The 13825-nt window shown below is 53.8% G+C and overlaps 1 protein-coding gene across 4 annotated transcripts in view; it reads right to left on the bottom strand.

The window, feature by feature from the left end:
• The window catches only part of MXRA7 (matrix remodeling associated 7), a 20711-nt gene extending 6886 nt beyond the window's left edge, over positions 1 to 13825 (bottom strand). For 2 of the 4 annotated variants that reach the window (XM_085522783.1, XM_015879763.3), the window contains exons 1-4: positions 13302 to 13825; positions 9344 to 9404; positions 7138 to 7237; positions 5608 to 5688 (exon numbers count right to left, since the gene is read on the bottom strand). In XM_085522783.1, coding sequence (XP_085378909.1) covers positions 5655 to 5688; positions 7138 to 7237; positions 9344 to 9404; positions 13302 to 13772 — 666 coding nt within the window. In that variant the 5' untranslated portion in view covers positions 13773 to 13825 and the 3' untranslated portion in view covers positions 5608 to 5654. The remainder of the gene's footprint in view (positions 1 to 5607; positions 5689 to 7137; positions 7238 to 9343; positions 9405 to 13301) is intronic. The other 2 variants (XM_015879761.3, XM_015879762.3) reach the window with 1 other exon arrangement.

Genomic DNA, 13825 nt, shown 5'->3' with positions numbered 1-13825 from the left:
GACAGCTGAAACCCAGTCAAAGAAGTGCAAATCCTCTCATCTGGCACCAAACCTGAATTGCAATCTTTCTTTCTGACCTATGATGAGAGCTGAAGTTCTACTGTCTGCTGTTTCATACAGACACTCAGCAACCTGGGTCCTGGATGGGAGATGCAGGCTGAAGCCTCACAAGGGTTTCTTAGGCAGTGCTGGGGAGGCTCTGTCTGGCCCATTATGACAAGGAAAGGAAATTCTCCATAGTGGATAATCAGTCTGTGGGATTCGCTGTGCTGACGATCAGATCATCCTGCTCAAGCCACACAAGCATAATCAGATTTTACACATGAGGGCATAAGCTCATTGCCACGGGGGCCCAGAAGGAGAAGTCCCCTCCAGTGTGCCACTGTTGGAGTGGGGAGGGATGGAGGACATCAGGGAGAGCACATGGGGCTCAGATGCATCCCCCTCTGCATTGATGCTCACCTAAAGGACAGGGCCAGGCAGACAGTAGGAGTAAGATCTTAAACAAAGCATGGACTTGACGGAGGATATCTGTCAAAACCACAAACTCCCCATCTGCAAAGCAGGGATACCCCTTTCTGCTCCTGGGGCAGGCTGGAAGAGGGATTAAAGAGCATGAGGGAACATCAGAGCCATATAATCCCCCAAACCGAGAAGCTCTGACATTGCTGCCATGGAGCCTGAGAGACTTAATCATTTTGGGATGGAGGCTGAGCTATGAGCCACTGCCTATCCCTGGGTCTCCTTTCCATTTGATGTGGATGATGAAATCAGCCTTGCCAGCATTCCTTCCCCTGACAGCACATGAATCAATCCAGGTTATGGCCTTCTTTTACTGGAAGTCTGTATGGATTATTTCTTCACATATAGATTATCCAAATTGTTCTGGCCCCAGCTAAGTGCCAAGTCAATAAATCATACTTTTCATCAACTGGATGTGGTTATATGCAAGGAGCAACCAGAGAATAAGGAGCTTAGACAAGGGCAGGTCGTTGGTTGAAAAGAGCTCAGGAGCTGCAGGTAGGAACACTGGAGTATGAGGTTGACCAAAGCCTGAGGTGACTGGTCTGCTGAGGGCAGGGGAAGGACGTTTTTATCCCTTCCTTTTTGTCCTGGTTGCAGTTCCTCTGTGATCTGACATCAGCACCTCCAGCACAGATGGAAACCAATTGTTTCTCTGATGGCCTCAGAAGCATTGCCCTCACTCCAGCTCATCAGTGATATTGGCACTGGGGCATGGACTTCTTGTCTTAGAGAGCAGACTAATGTCTCAGTGCTAATGTCCCTCACGCAGTCAAAATCCACAGCAGGAGGTCAGAAATCCCACAACTCATCCACAGACCATAGCTTTCCAAAGAGAAGGTCCCCAAACATCTTGCTCTAACCTTGTGGGAATTACTTGCAGCCTTTTCAGGAAGAATTTCATCTGGAAATCTGATTTTCAGAAGCGTGGAACATTCCCAGCCTGTTTCCCTAGCAGGTAAAGCAGGCACTCAGCTTCTCGGGAACATCAGTCCTCTGGTCTGAAGTGCTGGCAAGGAAGGCACATACCTTCTGGCGTCAGGCTCTTCTCGCTCCAAGGCTATGATTCACCTTTGAGGATCGAGAGCAGTGAGGAAAGGCCATGGGCACTGGGCCTGGCATTGGGAAACCAAGATCCCTCCCAGGCATTTTCCTCCCATCTTACTACAGTCTCATCACCGTCACTTCCTATGTCTCTACCCTCGGGGTAGATACAATCTCACTTCTGGCTGTGACCAACATGTCCAGGACCACTGTACTGCAGGAACAACATGAGAAAAAACATACTAAATCTAAGCTTTCCCTTTGGTCCCAAGACTGTGGGCCAGTTGCTTCAGTCAGTGGGTAACAGATGGAGAAAGAACTTAACAGCGGAACATGGAGAGACGATGCTTTACAAAGGAAGAGTGAGAGAGTGAAAGGCACCAGAGGGGGATTTTATCTACCTCCAGTGGGACCAAACAGCGAGGAGGTGCATAGGACCTCAGGGATGCCTGTTGCTCCTCAGCACACCAAGAAGGCAGCTGAGGCTGCCAGAGTCCGTGCGATTAGGAGCAGAGTCCCAGCAGCTCAAGGACAAGGCTGACAAGGCTGAGCTGCCCTTGCTCAGTGTATTTCAAGGCAGAAGCCTCCTACGCTTCCCAGCCACAGCAGTGATAGCTGAAAAGGCCACAGCACAGCCAGGAAGGCAGCTTGAGCTCTGCCAGCTCAGCTCACCTCCTCCAGCTCCATGCTCACCCCTTTGCAGTGCTCCTGAACCCCCTGAGTCCATGTCACAGAAGTGGAGAAAGCAACAGATGGGCCAACCTATGCTTCCACGCCTGGCTTCCTGCAGCCCGTGATGCCATAAGAGAAGCAGCCCAGGCTCCTAGAGAGTTAGCAGAGAGAACAGCCAGCTGCCCATGCTGCGTGGGGTTAAGCAGAAGCAAATGGAGCCGAGTTGTGAGCGCTGGGTGAGGGAGATGCAAAGCAGCCACAAGCTGGGACAGTTCAGGACCTCAGCCAAAAGGAAGAACCAGAGAGCTCAAAGCAGAGTCTGAAACCTCATCCCACGGCAGGGCTGGGGACCTGCAGCCTGCAGAGGAGCTTGTGGAGGGATCCCACTGGGATGGGAGAGGAAGGGCCCTACTGGCTTCCCCTTTCCCTGTGATTCCAAGGGAGGCATCCTGAGCTGCTCTGTGGGACTCATGACTCAAGTAGATGCTCTATGAATAGGGCTTGAGTTCAGCTCCACTGGCTCCTCATAGACATTTTCCCTGTAGAGGAGCATCACAGCCAGGGGAGTTGGTGCCCCTTTCCACCTAGGGGCTGTTTTGTGGCTGAAGGCAGCCTACCCCATAAGTCAGTGCCATCCCCATGGCTGGTGGCCGCATTGAAGCAGTGGTCAGCCTGATCAAACCCAGCTCCACATTCAGTGTTTGCAGCCCCCTGCTGCTATTCCTCCTCCCTCAGCCCAGGACAACTATCGTGCTGCAGAAGATGAAGAGCAAACAAATAATAAAAACCCAAAGAAAGCCAAACTTACCAGCTTCCCTCATCCAAATGAAGCACCATGCTGGACAGGAAAGGACAGCAAGCAAGCAAGCCAGGGCTATGTGATGGCAATGCAGGAAGTGGACAGGGACAGACGCAGATGGAGAGCTCTCCTGAAATACAACCTCCCCCAGCTCAGGCCACACACTTACTTCTTGAGGGCCAGCAGTGGATGTGCTCAAAATCAGTCAAAACCCATCATCTAAATCCCAGCAGCTGCTTCCTGCCCTTGTGTTCTCAAGTCATCACTGCAAGCTTTGCCTGGTTCCAAACAGCACTTCAGCATGGTTTTCCCTAAAGACACAGCTGCATCCCTATCTGATCCAGGATGTCTGGCAGAGCAAGGGATGGCTTTCTCCTCTCTGCCCTTCCCTGCAGCTAAGGTCTGCCCATGCACCCTGCCTTGGGGTCCAAGCCTGAGTTTATTTAGCACCTTGTAATCAAGAAGCATTCTGGACCCAGCTGGGGGTCAGCCAGCTTTCCATTGCTAAATGATCACTGCAAAAAGGACAGAGGGTGAGATTTATATCCATCCTATTCCCTTTGCTTGCATAAGCCTAGCTTGGATTCAAGCAGTGCCTTCTCAACCCACCCATGGCTGGCCAGGAGAGACAGAGAACTGATCCTAGAAGAGCTGAGCTGACCATGGGAACCATGCCTACTAGCAAAGCAAATGCAGCAGCCCTCCCTATCTTCTTCCTGGCCCTATAGAGGTTGGACTGTGGTACCACTGAGCCATCCATGAGCACACCTACAAGCAGCAGACTCTGAGCAGACTGGGGCACTGAGTTTCAATCAGACACTGCTTTAAGGGACTGAGAGTGCTGTGGGGCTTCGTCCAGCTCTGGAGGTGCCCTCCTATTTGCAGCTGGGCCCCTCAGGGTCAGGGACTTTGTCCTATTTCTCTTGCTTTCCCCTTCCCACTCCACTCCCAGCACTACTTTAGGTTATGCAAAACCACAAACATCTCATCTAAGTACACATGCAGAAAGCACGGCCTCTGCCTAGTGCTGCAGCCCACGCAGCAATGAGAAGCATCTTGGTGTCTTCACACTGCCCACAAAAGGTGATTGACTGGGAAATGCATCTGCAGCACCCACATCCTGGGGGCAGCTTCTGGTTTTCTACCTTCACTTTTCTCCCTAAACCTAAGAAACAAAAAGACAAAGAAGAAACCTTCCTAAGGACTGTCATGTGGGATCTGCTTTCTCTTCAACCCACACACCTATGGAAGAATGGGAAGGACTCAGCATCACCAAGTCCAACCAGGACTCACTGGGACTTGCTCAATCTTGGAGAAAGAAAGAACTGAGAACAAAAACCCAAGGGAATCTCTCACCTGGTTGTTTTCTTTGTTACTAAAAGCAAAGCCTTGTTGCAGCTGTCAGTGCTCACTGCACAAACAAACCCACTAACAGCCCTATGGGCTGTACCTGCGTCCACTCCGGTCCCACATCCCCATGTGTTGCACCATGGCAGCTGCAGATGGCAACAAACAGCCAAAAGCCTCAGGTGCGGAAGAGATGGATTTGGGAACTATGCAGAGCTGCTTTGACTCAAGGCTGCATCCTCCCCCTGCTCCCTTCCCCTTCCTGCTCAAACTGCTTTTTCCCCCCAGAGGAACAAACACTACGTGCTTCTGTTCTCAAAGTGCTGGTAACCCACCAGGTGTGCAGTGCCACCAGCCAAGCAGATGTATTTGCCAACAGGAGTTACCGGCCTCCCCTACTAAAAAGTCCTGCTATTATTTTTAAGACTGAAGTAATCAAAAAGCAGGAAGTTGCATCACTCAATGAAGGTCACATTCCTTCCCCTTTGAGTCCAGATTTAGCACCAGCTTAAAGCCACAAGATTCAAGTGAATAGCAGGCAATGCAACCACAGCTTCAGGAGCGATGCAGAGTATGAGCAGAAGTGGGTTTTTGTTTAAACAACCCTTCCTACCGCATGTCTCTCCTCTCCTATAGGCCCACAGGTCTTCCTGCAAAGGGAACTCTCTCAATAGCATTTCTAATATCAGGTGTTCCCAAATGAAGGGCTCCTGATGGCAGATGAGACCACAACAGAAAGTCCCAATGGGGGCTTTGCATTCTGGGGATGTTGCTTCCGATCTGCTTCTCACCCACAGGTGCCTGCTGGCCCATGGGACAACTGGAGGGTCCCCACCTCAAGCTATGTGCCCTAGTGCTGACCACCAGCTCACTCCACTGCCCTCATATTCCACGTCAGGAAATAGAAGCGTTTATGGGATGTCTGAGCTGAGGTGCCCATATGGAAGAGCTGAACACCTGGATATGAGAGCCCTCCATTCCAGGTCCCTTTGGATTGCTTGTGGAAGTGAGATGGAACGGGGGGGGGGGAGCAGACTCATTAATCTGTTATGGGAAGGGGAGAAGGAAGGTGGGTGGGGAGGTGGGACAGATGGCTCAGGAATAAACCCTCCCCCCTAAAAGGAAACCCAAAAGCCAACAAAAAGAAAGAAAGGAACCAACCCAACCACATTAGCAGAGGTTATCAGTGGTACCACTACTTCTAAGAAACGGCGCGTCCTTACCAAACAGATTTGCAAGAATGTTTGTGGCCGAGGACCTAAGGTACTTGCTACAGAGATGTGAGATCAGAGGTCAGCTCAATCCTGCAACATAAAGGTGGCAAACCTGGGTCACAGCGGGTCTGCAGTGGTCAGGGTGCAGGATGTATGGAACCAGGGAGAGGGATGGGGCTGCCGAGGGGCCGGGCTGAGCTGCTGCCCTCTGCTCACCTGGACCCCATACAGCACCCTGAAATGAGAAGCTGCTGATGGCACAAGGAAGAAGTGGGGGAAGAAAATAAGCCAGCAACAAAGCAAGACAAAAGTAAAACGTAAATTCATAAAGCTGCTGTAAGGAAACGAACAACATAAACAGGGAAAAGAGACAGCAAAAAGGAGCAGAAGGAAAACACTGCAAACAGCCCTCATTGTGGGAGATGCTGAGAGCTTCTAAGGGATCCTCGGTGCCATCTGTCAGCCCTCGGGGCACAGCTCTGCCCTACAACACTGATACCCATCCTTCAGTCCAGAGCTCAAAACCTTGGTTGGGGATGCAGACCGATGTCCCCTCACCATCCCCAGTAACCCCGGTAGCATTAGTTGCCATGAAGCAGCCAGCCCTGCAGGTCTCCTGTTTGAACCCCCACGCAGTGATTGCTCAGCTGGCTGCTGGAGCTGCAGGTGCAGTGAGTCTAAACGTGCCTTCTGCGGTGGATTTTTGTGCTGGTGCTTAGCAGGATCCCCAGGACCAATTCCCATTGAGCCCTGAGGGTTTCATTCACATTCTCTCCCTTCATTCCACCACCCCTTCCCCACGTGAAAGCAGTGATGCCAACAGACCTGGCTAGCGTTGTACAGGCTCCAGGCATGATAAAGATATAACAACAGGAAGAAAGCAAATATTTCCTGATGCCAGCAATGCAGGGTCAGCCCAGAGGCAGCCAGAGCTGGCTTGCGAGGCTGAGACCAGGGCATACAGCCTAAGCAGAGCACAGCTCCTAGCAGTGCTGCACAGCAGTGAGCCCTGAGACCTGAGGACTGAAAGGGAAAGCATCCCTTGGTGTGAAAGTGGGGCTAAAACAAAGGGAAATGGTGCAGGATCAGCATGTTTGGGGCAGCCTGCATGGAGAGCTGTGGCCTACAGACCTTCCATTGGGATGACAAGGGAGGGACCGGCATCTCCTCAACTTGTTGTGGGCCACATGGGATATGGAGCTCCAAAGCTCCACATTCACTCCCTTTGCTCCAGTATTTCAGAGCTGTATCCAAACCCTCAGGCTATTGACAGCGCAAAGGGAGGAGAAGGGGCAGTCAGAGCCTCAATGGATAGAAATCAATGTGGTGCCAATGGGTGCATGATATACACCAGCTTGCACCAGGTGAGACGTAGGCTCTGAGCATCCAGAGAAGGAGTTTGCCCAGATCCAGTGATACAGACACACTGTGGCCCTGTTTCTCCTCAATCCCTGTGACTGTATTTGTGACGCTGTGAGGTCTTGCTTCAAGAAAGTGCCAACTGAATGTGCTTAGGTGAGGACAGGACACTCAGCATACCTTTGTTCTTCCTCGAGTTCTTCTTTGGTCATCATTGACTTGTATTGGTTTCCCCTCAGCTTTCCAGGGCTGTATTTAAAAGAGAACGTCTCATCTGCAGCTGGAGAGGGCAGAACAAAGGAGAGAAGGAGATGGTGTGAGACAGAAAGCACCTGAGATGGACATCCAGCACCCATGGGCCGGAGCTGCCTTGCCCAGTCTTTTTCTCCAGTGAATTCACCCCATGAGACTTAGATCATCAGTTCCAGAGCATCAGGAAACCCATAGAAGGAATCTCCCCTCCTTCCCAGGGGCCCTTTCCAGACCTCTTCATCTCAGCCTTGGGTTAATTAGTACCAGAGCTCACAGACCCCGAGGCAAAGCCGATCCTTTTCCAATCGGATTTCATTAGAGCTCTGTTTGCTTTTAGAAACCTCTCCCCTTCCTTATCTTCCCAGAGGCAGCAGAGAACAGCAGCAGTGGGGGGCGATCCAAAGGGTGGCCCTGGGGGGTTCACGGAGCTGATTCTGCTTATCTGCAGCTGCTGATGCACAGACCTTTATCTCCCAAGGACTGTGGGATGGGGCTGCCTTGTGTCAGCCACTCAGCACAGCTGTACCCACAGAACCATCTGCTGCCCTCATAGAGCCCTGGGGCTCCTTCTGAGGAATCCAACAAACAGAAGATGCTGTCTGACTGCCTGTGCATCCCTGGGACATCACATGGTACCCACAAACCCACTGTCCTGAGTGATACCTCTGGGTACCACCGAGACCCCATCAAAGTGATCCTAAAAGTGTATGGAAAGAAAATCAGCTGCTGCTGCTTTGGGAGATATTGGGAGAGAAAGAACAGAAAGAAAGGGTGTAACATCCTGTTCCTTACCCCGGTGCAGCCCAGGAGCTGTTTTATTACCTTCCTATAGCAATCCTGATTTCAAGGACAATTAAAATCACTTCCCCCACACAGTTCTCTGCCAAAGAGATTTTTGCCTGTCCAAAAAGGGGCAGTTTAATTGCTGCCCTACCAGAAAGGAACAAGCAGAGACGAAGAGAGGCGGCCACCTATATCTCACTGCCCACGTGTTGTGGCTTTGGGAACTGCTGGATGTTTTCTGAGCTCAGGAACTTTCTTTGCAGACTGAAAACAAACTTCAGGAAGCACAGAGCAGGGAGGCAGGGCTTTCACGTGGCCGGCTGCAGAGCACAGATATGACCTACTTACCAGGAGCCTGGCCGGGAGCGTATTAGAGGAAAATATTTGTCTTTCATCTCTCTTGCATTGCATTGCATTGCATTGCAAGTGCTGCCAGTGGCTGAGCCCTCTGAGCTCAGCAGTCACCTCCTGCCTTCCATCTCCCAAAGTGGGGCTGGGCTACTCTGGTGCACTATGGGCTCATGGGGATGCTGAGCCATAAAGCAATGCCCATCTCTATCTGAGCTGCCCCAAAATAGCCATGAAGCTAAAAGGGCAAACCTTGGCAGAGCATCACCACTGAGCATCCCTTGGGCAGCAGACACCCATCATTCATCCAACCAGATCTACCAGACCCAGTAACACAGTGATGCTGAAACGGAAGCCCAGCAGGGTGGAACACATACATGTCTTTGTGGAACCCAGTCCCCTGCAGAATGAAGGCGCTTCTCCCACCTTGTGAGATTAGAATTTGATTCCCTGTGGCATTAGGGTAATCCTCCTGAGCCTGGGGATTGCCGTGCTGTGCCTTACCCAGGGTAGGGGGAAAGTGGGGCAGGGCAGGGGGAGCAGCAGCACAGGGGGGATGTGCCAGCAGTGGGCAGAGCCCCAGGACACTCTGCTGCTTGATGGACCATCTGCTTTGTTTGCTCTGAGCACAGTCACCCCAATGAGGCAATTCATCATTTTCCAATCAACTAATTGAGTAATTAGTTAAATGCGGCTCTGCCTAAAGACCCCAGAGATGTGCCTGGAGGGGAGGAAGGAGCCTTTGGGATGCTGCTCCATGGCAAACAGCCCACAGGATCGTGAGAAGCAAAGTGAAAAGCTGCTCATCTGCTCCCAGGTAGTTAGAAATACAGACTCCTGCCCCTGGTCTGTCATTCTCTTGCGTGTGAATCCCCATTTCCTTTCATTTTAGGGTTATTGGGCCCTTCTCCCCTGCACTGCCCAGGGATAGAGGCCCATCCCCAGGCATTGGGGCTCAACTTTTCAGACCATCCCCACAGGGCGCTGCCATCCCAGCACTCACCATCATCATCCTCCGTCTCTTTCACCATCAGCTTCTCACTATCTGAATCTGGATCTTCCTCCTGCAGAGGGAAAAGACAGAGCAGCCATGAGCAGAAGGTGATGTTCTACATCACCCGTGAGAGCCCATGGGTTGGGTACTGCTTCCCTGCCCCATGCTGAGAAGAGGGGAAAGGGATACTATGAGCAGTGCTCATTAGTCTGCTTCCTTCTCACTGCAGTGTCATGAGAACTGCCATGTCTCCATGCCCACGGGGCTGCCATTAAAGTCATTTCCTCCCTTGGGCCCTCAAGCACCAAAAATAGCCCCATGAGCAGGGAGGGAGGTTTGGGGCTGGGTTCAGGGCATGGAAGGGCCCAGCAAGAGGAGCATCCATCCCACTCAGACATGGGCAAACAAAGCTGAGCCATCTCAGCTCAGGATACACAGGGAGGAATCAAACAGCACAGAGTTTTAACACAAACCAAGTCTGGAAGTTTTGGGGGTGCCTCCCACGAGCTGCAGTGAGCTCTGTCAAGGCCGGATGCCTTGTAGATGGAGTGCAGGGAGGGAGAGAACGACTCCTGCCCTGGAGATAAGGCTGGGATGCAGGCAATGCCTACACACGTATCTGCATCACATAGGAAGAAAGACACAAGGGGAACCAGGACAGACCCTGTGCTGTGTTTGCAGCACATGGCTTTATATCCACCACTAAGCACGGCACTGCTTGGTTTGTCATGGGTGAGGAATGTGCATTATTCACAGCCCCTTGGCTTCTCCTCAGCACCCAGCTCCCCAGAAGGACACGTGGCTGACACCCCACCTCTATTTTGGGCCACGCTTCCAAACATGGGCACTCACTGCTGACACCTGGGCAGCCCCGGGGCCAGCAGAGCAGCACCCGATGGAGCAGCATTGGGAGGGGATGTTCAGCCCTGGGAGCGATCCAGGGAAGGAGAACATTCCAGCTCCAACCCACTGGAAGAAACATTTGATGGGAGCAGAGGGGGAGCAGCCTGGGCTGCCAGGCCAGCAGGGACTGCCATGTGCTGTGGTCACACTGGGGAGCCCTCCTCGTGGCAGCTGCTTGCTCACTACAGCACAGCATTTTTCTGCTCAGAGACAGATGCCAGCAGCTCCCTTCCCCCCACGCTGCAGCTCTGACTTCCACAGCCCTGTCCTTCTATCTGTCTGGTTGGGAGCAGCTCCCACAGGCAGCCCATGGGATGCAGACAGGGATGAGGCAGGCATTGCTCCTGGCCATGGGTACAGGTCCAAGGAGCACATTTGCACCCTGAACACACAGACAGAGCCTAGAAAAGTCCCCCTCCTTTGCCCCACAGCCTTTGCCCTACAGCCACTGCCAGATCAGTGGTGCCACAGTCACACGAGGATGTGGTGATGCTGAACCACAGCTCTGCAGAGCAGGGGAAGGCACAGCAGCAGCCCTGGGGATGCTGATGCAGCAGTCAGGCTGCCAGGATGGGAGAGCAGCTCCTGCAGAGCTGACACTGGCTGGCACAACCAGGACGTGAGTGGGATGGTCACCCCCAGCAGGAGCTGCCAAGCGGCCCCATGAGCAACACCATCAAATCACAGCCCTCCCAAACCCTGAGCAGGGTTAAAACCCCCCAAGTCATTACCTTAAATAACAATGCAGCAATACAACTATCTTGGCTTTTGGCAGACCTTGGCTGTAAGGCTTAAGCATTTGTTAGCTCATCAGAAATGTGCTTTGCCCTTTAGCTTCCATGGCCACAAAGCAAACGCCCACGTGTGAGCCTGACTTGAGCAGTGCAAAAGCAGCAGCAAGGATGGGACCCCCTGGGGAGGTTTGGGGCACTGAGCAGCAACAGGGTGCTCCCCAAATAGCCCCCACTCCTGGCTTTCCCACCCTGTGAATCCACTCTCAGCCCTAAAGCAGCTCCCAGGTGGGAAAGCCTCCCCTCTGGGCCCCCACCCCTTCTCCAATCCCACGGGCAGGATGGGGACAAGCAGAGCCCCTAATCCATCCCAACTGCAGGGAAATGGGAAAGTCCTGAGCTGCAAAGAGGGGGGAGAAAATTGCCCTGGAAGCTCCCAGCCCCACGTTGCCATTTATGGCTGCGCCTTCTGATCCAAGCCTGATGCAAGAGCTTGCAAGAGGAAGGCGGGAGGGAGACAGACAGAAAAAGAGAAGCCAGGAGGGAAAGGGGAAGGAAGAAGCCTTTAAAAAGTGGTGGGGAAGGAAGGTGTTGGGCAGAGATTGGCACAGCAGCAGCCCCTGGGTAAAGCAGAAGAACTAATGGGAGCACTGGGGATTTCTGCTCCTTTCCCCAATTCACTCCCCCTCTTTCAGCCCTGCCCAGTACACAGAGCATCACCCTGGGTGGGAGATGGCACCTCGTAGGACAGAGGCAGAGAATGGAGCAGGAGGGAACACAGACAGCAGGGTGATGCACTGAGTGCACTGATGCTGCTTCATCCATCAGCACTTGCTTCAGTGCTTGATGGATGCGGAGGGTCTGAAAGCAGCACATGATGAGCAGACAGCAGGGAAAGGAGAAAGACCTCATAGTGCTGAGCACAGCCCACTGCTGCCTGAAGCCCTGAGCCTACAGCAGCATGGATGCTGCCTGAGCCTCTGCTGAGTCACATTGAGGGACTGCAGCCCTCAGCCATGGGTAGGGCAGGGCTCATTTCCAGCCTGTGCAGCTCTCATTGCTCCAACCAAACTCCTTCCCATCCACACCTGTAACACCTGCTCGGGGCCAGAGCAGCTGGGAATCACTTCTTGTCCTGTATTGTGAAATCACTGAGGTTGGAAAAGATCACAGTCCATCTATCAGCCCATCACAGCCTGTGCTTTGCTGTGTGAGGCACAACCTGCACTGAGGAGGTGTGGGTTGCAGTGGTGTCTGCTCAGGGAAATGGGACTGAAGAGCAGCCAGGAGGGAGGAGAAACATCCCCAATTCATGTTAATGACACAACAGAGGAACTGCACGTCCTGGGTGCTGCTGAGCGATTCCAGCTGGGATGCAGCCAGTGAATGGCAGCCCTGAGTCTCCCCAGCCCTACAAAGCACTCAGAGCACTGATAAATCCCATAAATCATCCCAGAGATGGACAGATATTCCCAGTGATTCAGGATGGTGTGACGATGGGGGTCTGTTTGAGAGCCATCCCTGTGGCCAAGGGATGGTGCTGGGATTAAGGGAAGGAAATGGGAGATGGAGGAGGTGGGAGGGGGGTGAAATCCCAGCACACAGGGCCAGGCACTGCCCTGGGGATCAACACGGGACACAGATGTACCAACACACTGGGACTCGCCCACTGCTCTCCGGTGAGTCAGTAGCGATGCCTTCCAAGACAACGGCCGTCTGTCTGTCTGTACACTGCCCAGCAGCCTGGATGCAGTCACCAGGATTAGCAATGCTGCTAATAATAGCCAGCAGGCAGCCAGGGCCGTGCTCCCCAGCCCAAACACGTCTGCATGCCCTGCATCCCTACTGGGCTCCATGGCCACCCTATTGCCTGCATCCCCCACTGGGACATGGGGTGGCCCCAGGAGGAGCGCAGTGAATTTGGGCCCCTCGGGGGTCCCCAGGCCCGTGGCTCAGAGATTAGCATAGCACCCATGGAAGCCAGCAGGGTGAGCTCCTTCCATGGCCGCTGGGTCACCCTTTTATTTTTAAACAAGATCCGGAGCTGGAGGAGGATTTACCAGGCAGTGCTGCCCACCTCCCCCCCCAGTTCAAGCAGGGGTCACAGCTCAGGGTGGGAGGCCTGTAGGATGCTGGCGGGGAGGGGGTGGGGGGAGAGGTTGGAGGAGGAAGACCTCCCTGGGGCCGCAAGGACAGCAGCTGGGGCATCCTTATGCTGCACCCTACAAAAAGAGTGGGGACGGAAAGAGCACACACAACCCGAGCAGCTCCTGGGAAAAGGACGTGCAGCCCCCGCATGCAGTTCACGTTCCCTTAAGCCTCCCTCCCCTCACCTTACTCTCTTCCTCCACCTCTTCCTCCTCCTGCTGCTGCTCCCGGTGTTCGGCGGCGGGCGGCGGCCGGGGGATGCTCTCGGGGCTCCGCTCGACCGTGGATTTCTGCTCAGCCACCACCACCTCCTTCTCCTTCTCCTCCTCCTTCTCCTCTTTCTTCTTCTCTTCCTTCTTCTCCTCCTCCTTCTCCTCTTTCTTCTTCTCCTCCTCCTTCTTCTTCCCCTCGCCGCCCGCCCCGACCTCCTCCACCGGCACCCGGCTCCTCTCTACCCCCGGCCCCTCAGCCGCTCCCTTCGGCTCCGCTTCGCCCCCGGCGGCCGAGCCCGGCTCCGCTTTGCTCGGCTCCGGCTGTTGCTCCGCCGCCCGCTGCCCCTCAGCGCCCCGCAGCTTCACAAAGACGGAGGCGAGGACGATGGCCAGGACGGTGAAAAGCAACGGGACGGCCAGGTACAGGTCCACGGCCACGTCCATGCTGCCGGAGCTCGTGTGCGCGGCCACCCGCTCGGCCTGCGGCGGGGCTGGGC

This window comes from Coturnix japonica, chromosome 23, assembly GCF_054131305.1.
Source record: "Coturnix japonica strain WE chromosome 23, WE-NBRP24, whole genome shotgun sequence".
In the NCBI taxonomy this organism is placed as follows: Eukaryota; Metazoa; Chordata; class Aves; order Galliformes; family Phasianidae; genus Coturnix; species Coturnix japonica.
This window is presented reverse-complemented; position numbering and strand designations above follow the sequence as displayed.